The 15,087-nt window shown below is 43.2% G+C and overlaps 1 protein-coding gene across 1 annotated transcript in view; it reads right to left on the minus strand.

Moving 5' to 3' along the window:
* The window catches only part of aqr (aquarius intron-binding spliceosomal factor), a 52,683-nt gene that overhangs the window by 21,586 nt on the left and 16,010 nt on the right, over nucleotides 1-15,087 (minus strand). Inside the window, exons 17-26 of the mRNA XM_071526786.1 lie at nucleotides 14,911-15,052; nucleotides 13,565-13,743; nucleotides 12,150-12,317; nucleotides 9,320-9,489; nucleotides 8,025-8,266; nucleotides 7,590-7,739; nucleotides 6,630-6,699; nucleotides 4,615-4,725; nucleotides 3,872-3,981; nucleotides 766-901 (exon numbers count right to left, since the gene is read on the minus strand). Coding sequence (XP_071382887.1) covers nucleotides 766-901; nucleotides 3,872-3,981; nucleotides 4,615-4,725; nucleotides 6,630-6,699; nucleotides 7,590-7,739; nucleotides 8,025-8,266; nucleotides 9,320-9,489; nucleotides 12,150-12,317; nucleotides 13,565-13,743; nucleotides 14,911-15,052 — 1,478 coding nt within the window. The remainder of the gene's footprint in view (nucleotides 1-765; nucleotides 902-3,871; nucleotides 3,982-4,614; nucleotides 4,726-6,629; nucleotides 6,700-7,589; nucleotides 7,740-8,024; nucleotides 8,267-9,319; nucleotides 9,490-12,149; nucleotides 12,318-13,564; nucleotides 13,744-14,910; nucleotides 15,053-15,087) is intronic.

Below are 15,087 nucleotides of genomic sequence, written 5' to 3' on the forward strand. Positions count from 1 at the left end.
CTTCTCTTTGTTACAGATGTCTATTTTAGGGCCCTTCTAATGATGCACGGGGATGCAAGCAAGTAATTGTCTGCAGTGGCATTTTTTTTTTCCTGGAGCCCAAGAGGAGTTATAATTAGGTGACAGGAATAAACACAGAGGGATAACACTGTATCTGGGTATTTGCTGTCTAGGCAAAATGAGAAAGTGAGCCAGAGGAATGGAAACTTCAATAATGTCTGGATGTGATCGGCATGAATAAATCTGGGGAGCTGGATAGAGAATATATAAATCCATTCTGATAAAAAAACAAAAAACAAATATCTCCTGAATCCCCATAACACTCTCACTGTGTATATTGTTATCAATATCCTCACACTTTAAAATTCTAAGGCTGTCCAGAGGCCTGACACTGTGGGCACTGGCTGACTGTGCTGGAATTGAACTATTTCAATGGTCAGAGAACATATTAGGGGTTTTGGGTGGCTTTTATAGATTTTTCGAGGATAAACATCTATGCAATTAGTTATTCTATTTGAACACTACCCTTGATTTTAACACGATGGAAAACTACACAAGGGATAGCATGTTAAGACTGGATATCAACGTGAAGTGATGCAAAATGGTAATTCAGAAAGAATGTTAAGTCTATGCAATGCGATCACATCTTGCCTCTTGCATCTCACATAAACACACCCACACACACCCACACACACCCACACACACCCACACACACCCACACACACCCACACACACCCACACACACACCCCTACCTACAGCCTTACCTGGTAGAGGTAGAAGTGTCCAGCAGTCTCGCAGGTGTAGGAGACATCTCCAGGGACATCCAAGCTCTCCTGCAGCCTGCCCACTTCTCTGAGTAGCTCCAGCCTTCTGGCCAGGACATAGTTTACTCTGCCATATCTGAAGACACAGACAGCACAGCACAGTTAGCCAACCCTTTTGTACCAGGATAAACAGACGGCACAGTTAGGTGTCACCCTTTACTCTCTGGAAACTGGACAAGTATATGAATACAATTGTTTAACAAATCACTGCTGTGCTAACATTACAGAGCATAGTCATATTTAGTAATGATTTTCTATCATGCAGCCTAAAACAATATCACAGAAAGGCATTTAGTAGGTGGCAACAAGACAAGCCACACACATACGGGGGCTGGGTGGGGGTCATAGGGTAATACTGGAGGTAAGCTCTATTTTTAGACCCTCTGCAAAGCTCCTCAGTCAGCAGATGACTCAAAGACAATCACACTGCCCTGCCTGCTTGGCCTGGATAAAATTAAATAAAAATGGTGAGTGACCTTGTTTCCCAGGATGACAAAACTGGTGATGCACCTAACTACTCTCTGGGACAGAACAACCAAGACTACATATACCGGTATGACTCCAGATAAAGGTCTACATTTTTAAAACACCGATGTCAACAGTATTATATTATTGTTTTCTGAAATCCCACAAATATATAAATTGCACACTGCAGCAGTGATATAAAGAGTTTGTGATGGAAACTGGATAGGAATAGGCCATTCAATTTCCACCATGGGTTAAAGTGGCACCATGACAATTTTTGACAAAGATTATTTGTTTTGGGAAATTTGGCCCCAATGTAGACTAGATGTACATGTTGGAAATTTTTAGAAAAGGTCTCCTCCAAGTCTCATTAAAACAGCACAATATACAGCGTGAAATACAGGGAGGCATTGCTAATTGATGGTGCTGCAGCCTTCCCTTTGTTAGGCATTCGGTGGAGCGCTGCCTTCCATTTTTCATCCCGTATACAGTGTTAATTAAAACTCTCTAGTTCTCTCCTCTTGCTGGTGTCAGTGGGGTGGAAGGAGTGTGGAGTCTGCATGTTGTTAGGAGGCAGCCAGGCAGGCAATAACATACTCAATGCTTCTAACTAAAGCTCTTTCTTTTCTGTCTGTCTGTCACTGCATAATTCAAGAATGCAACAGACTGCTGCCATGCAGACCTCAGCTCCCATATGATGTTATTCATACTAGTCGTACACTCACAGGGTACTAGTCATACAAAGGGTAGTGTAAATAAGCAACATGCATAACTCCTCCCTTCCTCATCTCTAAACATTGCTGAGAGCTATAGGGTGTAATTTGCTCAGTGCCACAGATGGTTATGGTGGTAATTAAGAATGTAGGCTATAAGACACTTAAAATAGAAGCAGCATAAAAAGTAAATTAATATTCAATAATGTTGAGCTATTTATATTCAAAAGCCCTGCCTTGTTTTGAGGAGAGACTGGCTAGCTAGAAAAAAAAAGAAAAAAAGGTTTGGGCTGATTCATCTAATAGTGGCATTAAATATAGTAGCAGTCATGCAGCACTGTAAATGTTTTGGGTATCTTAAGATATTCTCTCTCACTCTCAGGTCTGCCATGAGTGGTTTAAGTGTGCTGCCCCCCCTCTCTTTTCCATCTATGTCTCAGTAGTAAGGACTGAGTCACTATCCTTCAAGGCATTGCTCACACACACACACACACACACACGCACACACAGAGTGGAGCTTACACAAAGGCGTGGGTGAGGGAGCTGGGAACTACTAGGGCTGTCCTAACAGGACTATAGTGGTTCTTGTCTGAGGCTATCTGTTCTGTACCCTGCCACTAGTACTCTTTGTAGAATAGCTCAGTTGTACGGGTTTTAGTGGAGACTTTCAATGTCACATGATGGTCTAAAGGCAAATGCTTTTCAACCCTGCCAAGAATATAATTCTTGGGGAAAACACTGAATACTTGTAGTTCTTAGCATGAATAAGGTCAAATTTAAAGATATTGGATACTGGCACAAAATATCGGCTATCGCTAACTGCAGTCTAAAAATATCAGTATCGGCCTTCAAAACCAATATTGGTTGAACCCTATAAACCACCCTAACAGAAATATACTGGAAAACTCACAATAGAACTTCGCTAATTCCCTGCTCAACCCATACCAAGGGTTCTTACACATTTTGCTTATCAAATTCAATGACTTGTCCATGACATATTGTGCAGAAATATTTGCTAATATTTGTCAGTGCCTTGTTTGAATGTTACTTTTTTCTTTGTTAAAAATCTGATTTAAACATCCTGGGCCTTATTCTGGTCAGCCACAACTGTAATTAATCAAGAAATGGGTTACTTGGGTTATTATTGCTTCATAAACATAAATAAATTTACCAGAAGCCTAGCTTGCCATTAAACACACCTATATATATATATAATTACAAATTTTCAATAGCATTCCCAAATCTTTTTGAAGATATATAATTTTCCATGACGTTTCCAGGCCTGGAAAATACAGTTTTCTGTCATACCCCTCTACACAGCGTTACAAAGGCTTACTGCCGACCACTTTTTCTTGGAAATGATTCTCAAATTGGCCAGTAAGAATAGGTACAAGGTCAGGTCTTGCAGTCCAGATTAGTGATGAGAGGGTTAATCAGGCAGGAATTGCCTGTGAGTGCAGGGCTGTAGGGAGAGATCCCTTACACTGGTGGAAAGGCCTGGGAGGGCAGCGATGCCTAATGAAGATAAACCAGGTCCATGGACTGGCATATGGGAGTATCGAGTGGCCCTGTCACCGAGTTGGCTCAGACTAATTATGTTTGTGGGCAGCTGGGCTGCTTTTATGTATGTGTGCATGTTTGTGCGTGTGTGTGTGTGTTGTCAGCCTTTATACAACTGTAACGGTTGCCTTTGCAGTGCACATGCATTTAGAGCATAAGTTTGTAAGCATGTGCTGAATGCACCCTTATACATGCAAGTGTGTATGCAAGTTGTTTGACCCAATTCTCACATGTGCATTTCTCTGTTTGTTTAAGTGCATATTTCTGCGTGTGTGTGTGTGTGTCCACCTGTTCCCTGCTGTCCTCACCTGCTGAAGTCCTTCTCAGTCTCCAGCTCTTCCTCTCCGTGGCCCAGACGCAGAAGGTGGCGCTCGTCGATGTCCAGAGCCATGATCTTTTCAAACAGCTGGTTCAGAGCCTGGTGTGGAATGCACAATGGGAACAAGTAGACATACTCAGACATGGAAAATAATTTCTTTGATTTGTGTGTGTAATTTTGTCACCTATTATGAGTACTTGTGCATATAAATCTGTTTTGTCTTTCAGTTTCTATGGATTCTGATTCAACCGGTGCTGTTGACAAGTAGTATAGCAGAGCTGAATGGGTATTTAGCATGCTTTGAGGCACGCTTCTATTCCTGTATGAGGAATATAAATGGAGGGGGAAACTATTCCACGAGAATAGGGCTTTTCATAATTATATATTCAGCAATGCTTCTTTCAGCTGAGGTTCCTTCTTGCAAGCTGCCGTCGGTGTAAAACACCAGCAGATTACTTTATGATTAAATACTGAGGGTGGAAGACTGGGGCACAGGGGAGCTTAGATTTTAATTTTTCCTCCATGATTCGGATATGACTTTTTCATCTGATTAATGGGCAATTCTGAGCCGGGGCTGTTAATTCTCTAGACAGCTTCACTGTTTTTTGAGCAGGTTATTGGGGAAACTTTTCAGAGATCAGAGATGTGTTTACCTGGTTTGTGTTTGTGTGCATTTTGTCTGCTGTGAGGATGCATTGTGTGTGTGTGTGTGTGTGTGTGTGGTGGGTTAACCTGGTTTGAGTGTGTGACTATGAGGGTCCTCTGCTCAGGAAAGTTGTGATAGAGGTTGGAGATGATCTGGACAGCAACATCTGTCTTTCCGGTACCTGGTGGGCCAACAACCTGGAGAAAGGGAGGGGGGTGAGGAAGGGGGTGCATAGAGAGAAATAAAGAGTGAGAAAGTTAACAGACAAAATCAAGAAAGAACATAACAGAACAGGAGAAAACAGCAGAGATGAGAAACACGGTTAGCAGTTAGGTTACATTGAAAAGGCCCCTGCCTTGGAGACAACTTAGCGGTTGTGACAGCGAGGCCCTGTGCCTGTCAGAACGGGCTAGCCTAGCGCCCCGTCGTTAGCACTGCTCAGATGGGCCCAGTGCAGCAGGGCTGTGGAGCCGCCTGGCATGCCAGGTCAGTCCCACAGCACACGCAGACAAGCAAGGACACACAGTGCCAGCGAGAAGGGAGGAAAGTTACACAAGGCCATAGGTAGCTTTCAAGCCTCCCTTTTGTGCTCGTTACCGGAATATTACCACTTCATCAGTATACAGGTTATCATGATAATAAGCCTCATATTTCCTTAACCGAGGGAAATAGGCACATCTAATTTAATAGATAAATATTTATGAAACTATTTAGTCCTGGTATGTGTTATCTCAGGTGAGTAATCTTTGCTAACAATAGACAGTACAATTAGTAGACTTTCCTGTATAAACCAGTACATAAACAGCTCCTTGGTTTCCCTACATGAAAGCGAGCTAGGCAGGCAGGGAGGTAGTGTGTGTCTATCTTGGCTGCTAACGACTGTGACACATGCCAGGAAGGGGTGTTGGAGGGGGTGAAGAGAAGAGCAGAGCAAGGCATGCATGCTGAGTTGTTTTACGACTCTGCTGATAGCCAACTTGCCATATTTACCCCAGCTAGCTGCACAATAAATAACAACTCAGAACCCACTGCCAGCTCCCAATCACCAAGTGGGAATGACACTTTTGTTAAAAGAGTGTGTGTGTGTGTGTGTATGAGTGTGTATTATGCTACTCTAGCAATAGCAGGCTGGAATGACATGTATGTGGCTCGGTGTGTGAGATTGTACTTGGGTGCGTCTATAGCCATAAGCTTCGTGGTTATATGTCGTAGTGTATGTGTATTTCATTGGCAACGTCGAAGTTAATTTACAGAGGGGCTGGCGGGACATTATGTCACCACAACCGACTAAGCTCTGCATGAGTGATGGGGATAGGGACACCAAACAACAGCATATTTACTGGTGGGGGAGTCCCTTCGGTGTACATCACAAGACTGGCCCGAGTGGCTGCAAATCTTCGGCTTTATAATAGCAACCAGGGAGAATGTGCACCTGCCATATCAGCGGTCAGTGGAATGACAATAGCGCTCGCCTAGCAAGCATCACACTCATGGGTATGCATGACTTATGGGCTGGATTTTAAAACATTGCCTGTCCTCCTAATTAGCCCCACTGTGTTCTTTGACTTTCACTTTGTCTGCTACTGACTGGTGAAATGAAACTCATAAAAGACATAAAAGACAAAATGAAAAAAAGAAAAAAATCTGACTCCATGACTTTCTAATTCAACTCCATGACTTCCCCATGAATATTCCATGACACACAGAAAAGCGTGATCAATATTTGTTGGAGCCTGTTAAAATGCAAATGTAAAATGTGAAATGTAAATGTCCCTGGTCTTGTTTGGGTAGCTACAACTCAAGACTGGGAGCGTATGTGAGCAAATCAGGATACTTGGCATTCGGAATAGATAGATGGATATATTCTTCTATCTATAGAGAGATAGATCTATCCACAGAGAGTGTCAAACACTCCTGGCTGAAAAACATATCATTATATCATATCCATGATATTTCCAAAACCTTCTGAACATGTTTCATTTTTTATAACTCTTCCTGGGCCACAAAACACATTTCTCAAATTCTAAATCTTTCCCCCAGGTTTTCCATGAATGTAGAAACCTGGCACTGTGAAGCACTAAACACTAGCAGATGGCCTTACCATGGTGAGTCCCGGCTGCATCCCAGCTCGTATGGCTTCAATCTGAGTAGGAGTGAATTGAATGGTGTTCCTGTAAGAAATGTGACATTTACATTACCGTTAATGTGATACTAACATACCAAATAATTAATCTGAGATATTGAAAACTTGACAGCAACAAAACACATCTATATTCAAATGTTGCATTTTTTTAAAGAAGAGATGCTTCATGCAGCCAGTTTGTTGTGATGTTTTTTGAGACCATCATGAAAGATAGTTCAGTCAGGGCTCCCCCATAGGATTTGTTGTTGATAAAGATTTCAATATCAAAGTACAAACTGGAAATGCTAAAATACCAGATGATGCTTAATTTTCATGAAGAAGGGCAATTATTTTTTGTTGTTATGATTAGCACAAGAATATTAACAAACAAAAGCCTTTTCTGTTCACATTTAATTGCATAAAATTCTCAACCTATAAATGCAGGTCTACCAACGGCCAAAATAACACCAAAACATTTCATAGCTAACATGCCAGAGTAAATCTCCAGGAGACATGCACAGACGAGTCGAAATCAAAATAGTCAGACCTACAGAATTTGAAAGAGGACACAAACCTGCACTGACAGAGCTATAAAAAGCATGCGGCTTGTGTTTTTTTTACACTGTTTTCTGCTGCAAAGATGGTTTGCTAAAAAGCCTTCGGGACATAGAAGCCCCCCAGACACACACACACACAAGCAGACATGAGCAAATGCATGTGCACACACAAACACACAACCATTGGGTAGAGGTTAAAGTTGAGGTCTTACGGCTGGGCACTAAAACACACAGGCATGAGCATTGTGTTCTCTGTGGACACAGTGGAGATAGATGAGGTGTAACTATCTTTAAAGAGGTCACTTCTGTTTAGAGAAGGTGAGACCCCTACTGTAGTTGACTTGTGAACTGTGAGGGCTGACCCTTGGCCTTGACCCCTCACCGTTTGGGCTGGTTGTAGGGGTATGGACCACGGTTGGGGGTGACATGAGGCTCAACGATCAAGGTCAGGTCTTCCTCTTTGTCTTCCACTTCCTCATCGGCCTTCCTCTTCTTCCCTTTGTCTGTTCTGTTTGGGAGTGGAAACTTGATTCTGGAACAAACAAAAGGCCCAAGGTTATTGAGTATGTTAGTTTTAGTCACAGAGAGCTAAAAAAACAGCATCTAACAGAGTGATTAATTATAGCCACCCTCTACTGTGGTGGGAGTTTAATACATTACGTAAATAACCACCAGTATGCGATAATACAATAACAGGCTGATAGAAATACTTAGGTCTTAACATTTCCTTTGCTTCCGTTATTCCTCCATTCATCATCAAGCTAAGACAACCTCAATAAGACCTTACTCAGCTTCACCTTTGACCTTTGACCCTCACCTGAAAGGGGGGACTTGCAGTTCAGGATTCTCCTCTGTGACCTTGACGGTATAACCAGGGAAACAAGAGCGTAAGTGGTCCAGGGACAGAAAGGTGTCGTTGAAGTCCAACGTGGAGATCTGATTGGGCATTTTGGAGTAGTGGGCACTGCCTGGATCACCATATCCCAGGATGATGTCATGAAGCCAGTCAGGGACAACACACTCTGTGTTCATCAGGTTTCTGATGGTCTCCAGCACCGCCTAGTACAGACAGACACAAAACACACAGTTTGGATAGATATCAAACCAACAGCTAACATCAGTGAAAATCTGATTTGAGGGAAACAACAAAACAAAACAAAAAAACTGTCACCATTTGAATGAAGCACCTCAGGCAATAGAATTGCAGAAACTTAAAAAAACTCCATCTAGCAAAACGAGATGGCTTAGCTGGATATGAATAGCTGTGTGGTGGGCTGATGGGGCAGTGGGAAATTTGTGTCTGTCAATTACATTTTAATGAGCTGCAAACTGTCCTGTGCATCAAACCCTGGATAGGGAAAACTTGTTTACTTTCATCTCTGTCGACATCAGAGATGGAGAGGAATGTTTCTGGAATACCTATTAGTTTCTGTGCTTTTCAAAAAAAGAAAAAAAACCATTTAATTTCAAAAGCATCTGTCACTCCTCTGGCTTTGAAAGACAGAAATGGGTTGGGAAGATGAAAAATAACAGATCACTCTAGAAAAAAAAGCTGATAAACAAAACTGAGCAAAACAACTGTGACAAATGTTTCACAGGATTGTGTGGTTAACCATTCCATGACTGGTGGAAAAGCTGTAATAGTTTGTGAAATGAAAAGGATGTAGTGCAGGGATTTCCTTTTTCTTAACCTTCTCTACCAGCAGGCATCTTCAGGAGTGCAACCTGATCCTACAGTATGCATAAACTATGGGCTTGCTGCCAGAAATGGATTCCTGGCAGGAGAGTGAGAGGAGGGGGACGAGCATCACAAGGTCACCCAGGGAGAAGTGTCTCTGTTTGGGATCAGTGGGAGGGGGGGCCTTGAGCGGGCGGTAATCTCAGAGTTGCCCTGGCCCCAACCTTACAGCTACAAGACCCAAGCAGTATAATACGTGTGATTGATCACCCAGGGGTGATGTTGGGAGGGCCAGAGCTCAAGGTCTGAAGAAGCACTACTCAAACAGAGAAAAAAAAATGGACAGGAATAGAGAGATAGAGAAAGGAGGCGACAACGTGCTTGTCTAAGTTAAATGTAGGGGCTGAACTGTGTGTTCAGTTTGTAGTTCAAACCTTGAAATTATTCTCCTTGGGTTTGCGCCTCATAATGATGTTGAAAGTCTCATAGGGATCCTCAGAGCCACTTTGAATGCTGCTGGTCATGTCCTGCTGGTACTGGTTTGGGTCCAGCCATACACGGAATGTTCTGGAGTCTCCTCGCAGCTTAGGCTTTGGGTCAGGTCCTAGATTAGAGTGGAGGGGAGAACACTTGTTACAACTGAGAACAAGTATAACATGTCTTGACAGGATATCAGTATGCGGTCAGCAACAATGACCAAGAGATGTTAAAACCCATAATTCAAATGCATAAATATGGACACATCATGCTTGGCATCTGTCCTCTTGGTACGTTCCACAGTTGAAAGCACACCCAGCATTTGCTCTGCTTCTTCCTCTCTGTCCAAACTTGCAAGACTGGACATAGACATCGGGACAGTCTGGTGTAGACTACCATGCGTCTCCTCCGACACACGTGGAGCCACCAGCCCCTTCTTTTCACCTGACAGCGAGTAGTTTTTCCAGGAGAGCATAACATGCGTGGAGGTTTACACTATCTATTAAGCACCTGTCCTATTGAAGTGTCCTTACGAAAGACAATGAATCCCTGTTCTGCAGCTGACCCTGTGCTCTGACCTCCCAATGGAGGTGGGGCAAGTCAAAAGAGAATTTGTCTACATAGATCAATAAAGTATCACATTATTATTTACATCTATCACTAACCATACTCCTTTCAGTAACCATATCTAATTTATGAATGATCAACATTATTGTTATTCTAAGAAAAACAAGCATTGATACATAAAAGCAGAAATGCCATATCTACTTACTTAAAATAAATGTTGACATATGAGCTATGTGCCATGCAACTTCAGCCAGCTGCCAAATGTAGGGCACATATGGAGATTTAACCTCAGCTTAAGAGTCAAGGGAGTTGCATAATTCTCAAGCTAACCTGCACAAGCCTGTTTCTTGAATATGTGGCTAATGAGGTAGAGTAGATCACTGCAATTTAGCCACTACCAGTGCTTACATAATTGAGAATATACTCATAAAATGTGTATACATGTTTGTGTATGTGCACACACGCACATACCCTGAAAAAAGAAATTACTCTAAATCATTTAACCTTTCCAAACCAAATAAACCAGAAAACAGAATTGCAATAATAATTGTCACCCCATTATTTTATTTTCCAAAGTATACTCTATAAAGATCATAGCCCTAATTTGCCCTGCTACAGCAACACTATGCCCCACCTCAATAGGGACAGGCCTTACATTGTGATGCCTCTCGGGCAGGAACAGGAATTACATTGAGATGCCTGACAGGCAGGCTGAGGGCTTTAGGCTTACTCCCATTGGGAGCCAGTGTGGTGCAGCAAGTGCAGCTTTCACAGATATCTAAATAGGATTCTTGCCTGGTGCTGCAGGGGTGAGAGCAGGCTAGTGAAATTCAATCCTGTTGGCCTCCTGTGTGTATGTGTATCAGTGTGTGTGTGTGCATGTGTCGCTGTGAGGATCATCAAATCCTCCTTACTAAAATGAGTGTGGTGACAGCTCAAGAGTGGAAGCTAGACAACAACACCATGGGATAACAGTGTGGACAGCTGGGCAAAGGTGTGTGTGAGCAGTCAAGACAGGTAGGCCGATGTGTCATCACAATAAACTGCCAGTTATTAAAAGATGAGATTAAATCAATACATCATTCAATAACAGTTTAATGAATTCATTCAGGTGGAATTCACATAATAATCTAAACATAATAATCTTTAACATTCTGTACTTTATACAATTATTTTTCTGAGGAGAGTCCTGGATACAATAATCCTCTGCTATTAGTCAGTAGTTAATGTCCCAAAATGCGCCTCTCAGCTTGTGTCTCCCCACGCCTTCACCAAGTGCCCAATGATTTATGTGACACCTCCCCTCCAACCAGTGAGCCATAGTACCACTCATCCCCGTTGGGGATCTGAAAGTTTAACCAAGCCGACAGTGGCAGGGGCATGTTCCCTAGCAGGATGCCTATTCGGAAAGCCCTGCCCTCTGCATATTTAATCCAAACAGATGAGAGAGGATAGGGGACAGGGTGCTTCAGTACATGGACACATGTTCCGACAGGGGAAAAGGCAAACACTTAGAATAGCAGGGCTGCAGGCTAATTCAGGTTAACCAACCACTTGGAGGGACTGCTCTGGGCTGTGGGGGAGAGCAGGAGGGCAGCAGGAGGAAATGGAGCAGATCGCTTTATTGTACAGATACATTATACTATCCAGGAAATAAGTTGGTCGGACTCCAAGACTCCATTGAGTCTTCTTTTTGATGTAAATTGTATGTTTGTTTTTTAAGAAATATGGTAGCTCACAGATTAAATAACATACTGTGCTCAAATCATATTCATAAAGCCAGAAAGTATTGTCACTGGCAATACCTTGTTTCAGAGCTAGAGGTGAGTGTAGCCTATACGGCACATTACTGTATTCTGCTGGAGAAGCATATCTGGTGTTCTATTACAGAAGCACATCTATCAGATACAGCCAATGCAGCTCTTGTGTTAAATCCAATAAATAAAGCAGGGGGCAGGGCAGAAAGCTCTCAGGTGTTCTTGCCGACCTCAGGTTAATGGAATGTTAATGTGGACAGGTCAGGTCGCACTATGCCTGTCACCATGACAACACCACTGTGACCCCCTCATGAGGATTTTGCGGGGGGGTGGGGGGGGGGTTAGGGGTCTGATGGGCGGGAGGATGTCATGTGTCACTGGTTTGTACGTGTGATGATATTCATGTGTTTCTTATGTGTGTGTGTGTGTGTGTGTGTGTGTGTGTGCGCACATGTGAGCGTACCCTCTTCAATGACGCGTCCCTTGTCGTCCAGCATGCCCTGCACCTCGCAGCCTCTCACGTACACCAGGCCAGTCTGCTCCACGAAGGGCTGGCGCCGGTCGAAGCGCGTGCCGTAGGGCAGGTTGGGGCGCACCGTGATCAGAAAGCAAACATCGTGCTTCCGCAGCCCTAGAGAGAAAGAGGTTAGAGAGAGGGGTTAGAGAGAGAGAGAGAGAGAGAGAGAAAGAGAGAGATAGGGGTTTTAGAGTGAGACAGAGAGTAGCAGTGTGGGGCGGGGGGGGAGTTTGGAGAGAACGAGAGAAGCTGCCCTGTCAGCGTTTGGCTGATCTTTAAAACATGAAGCTCTAATTATACAATGGGGAAACAGTAAGGGGAGGGAATGAAACCGTACTCCACACCTCCATTGAATTACAAAAAAAGAAAGTAAAACCATAAAAAAAGTGTGTGTGCAAAGTGGGAGGAGGTGGAGAAAGATTCTGAGGCTGGCGGCTTGGACAGGCTTCCACTAATGACACTGAACAAGACCAGCTGATTGTGTGAGGATCATGGCTTGTAGTTGAGATTCCTTTAAATTTATGTTGGATACATCAAGAGTACCGAACCCTCCAACATTACTTCTACAGCGCATCTCCACTTAAAGCCCCTGTGTATTTTATGTTTAAACTGGTGCCAGACACCGTTGGCATACATTGGCGTGCGAACACAACCTATATCATTCTCTATAGAGCTATAGAAGTCAACCTGCCTAAGGCTTCATGGTGCTTTCTATGTTCCCCCGTGAATCAATGTCTTTGAGGATGACAAGCTACAGTTAACATTATCTACAGTGCCCCTGCCTACAACACAGAGAGAGACAGAAGATGAGGAAATAAAACACGGAAGCTAAGTGGTACAGGCTACCCAGAAGTGGCATGTCTTCACAGAGACACAAGGCGGGGAGGGGTCACGAGTCAAGGTCTGGCAGGATTGAATAGAGTGGTAAGGGAAGACTTTATGGAGGATATAAACTGTTTACTGGGATGACTGGGCTGTTCGGAGACAGCGAGAAGTTAACAGGAAAAGGAGGGGGTGTGGGAGGGGAGATCAATATGGAAGGAGGGCTCTTAATGTATGATACTCTTAATGTGCATCATGTGTGCTGTGTTATGTGCTGATGCCTATTTTGTATCCCTGGTGAGGCCAAAAACAATTCTGCCCCTTGTGTGGACACAATAATCTATTCTATACAGTACACAGAAACAAAGTGGTTTGGGGTGAGACAGAAAACAAGAGAGCTAGATATATGCATAGATGATAATGATGATGAAAGATAAATGGTGGATACACAAGTACAGATAAAAAGAGCTGGAGACAGAAAAAAAATACAGAGATAGATGGACAGATGGAGACAGAAACACACACATGCATATTCATACCTTCCCACTCGTGTTTGATATGATCCCGTATGTTGAGGTTGACAGTGACATCAGCTCGGACGCGAGCGGGCCAGTTCTCTCCAATGTTGGGCTTGGCAACCTCAACTATGGAGAAGGAAGTGATCATCTGAGCCATCCTGGCCCAGCCGCCAAACACCACTCCCCCATACTCTGACTGCCTGTGTGGAGGGAGAGACACAACAAGCAGTTAGAGGAAAAACAGAATGAACATCCATCATTAAACAGAAATAAACCCAAGAAATTTGGAAAGGCCTTAACGGTATCATTTTAAGACATTTTTGGGAGTTCTGAGAAATTTCCACAAGTGTTATGAGTTATGTTATAGGAGGTCCTGCAGTATTCTAAAAACTGTGCTGGTAAAATCTGAGGCGTATTAGCTGCTGTGGCCAGTGTACAAAGGTGTCTTTCATGCCCTAGTGAGGTTAGGCACACCCACAATGATCAGGCATCTTTAGTGAGACTGATGTCTGAGACCCCTGACCTGAACAGACAACAGCAGGCCTGGAGGCAAATTACTGATACACTTTATACCATGAATTTCAGCTGATTCTGTGGTAGCAACAAAAAACATGCAGTGCAGCGAGCCATGCGATGTTCAACTTCCAAAACGCATGTGTGATTAGTATTCAGCAAGCATTCACTGTTTTTTTTTAGACTTTATCAAGTTGGTATCCAAATGAAAATTGAGGCTGGTGTGATAATGATGCGGGCCTGAAATCAATGCAATAAATTTCCACAGGTCCACAGACAGTAAATCCTGCCTGCTCCACTCCTGTCAGATCACCGCTGGACTGGAACACAGGGCTCTACAGTGCGGCCATTTAAGAAGCATATGATCCTAAAAATAACTCCACGCTCGCTAAAAAATTGAGAGCACATGTCATTTCATTTTCAAAGTAGGGGTGGATATATTAAATTAGGTTAAAAGATTATGCTCCTTAATTTATTTCCTATGTCTTTAAATTTTAAAATTGAAAACTAAATGTGCTCCTTGGAGGAAAATGTCACCACAGAACTGTAGATCAGCTGCTCATGAGGTCTAAGATTGTTTTATATATGTGACATTACATCGTCTATGTCCTGTCTGATCTTGTATAGCAGGTTGAGGTTCCTCGGCAGGTAGTCATGGTCTACATGTGCAGTGTAGTGTAAGCGTGGTGTAGGCCTCATCTTTACGAAAAGCAGGTATAGTGTGAGGTGACCTCTAACATCCAAACCAGACTTCTACATATTGTGCTCACTCTTGCTTGATAGCACAAGGTGTTGTTACATCAGAATCTGTATATGGAGAAAATTTTGTTTAAAAGGAATTCAGGACATCTAACCATGGTTTCATACGCGACACCACATCCTCTATGTCCTGTCTGATCTCGTAGGTCGACTCCAGGCGGAAAAGGTTAAAATTCCTCAACAGGTAGTCATGGAGGGTCAGGAACTGGAGGTTCAGCTTGGGGAGGGCCAGGCAACCTGACAAGACAGACATAAAGGATGGAGAGAGAGAG

Source organism: Centroberyx affinis, unplaced genomic scaffold (genome assembly GCF_046629955.1).
Source record: "Centroberyx affinis isolate AG114_WGS23_722 - 3 ecotype Tasmania unplaced genomic scaffold, CSIRO-AGI_Caff_v1 ptg001464l_1, whole genome shotgun sequence".
In the NCBI taxonomy this organism is placed as follows: domain Eukaryota; kingdom Metazoa; phylum Chordata; class Actinopteri; order Beryciformes; family Berycidae; genus Centroberyx; species Centroberyx affinis.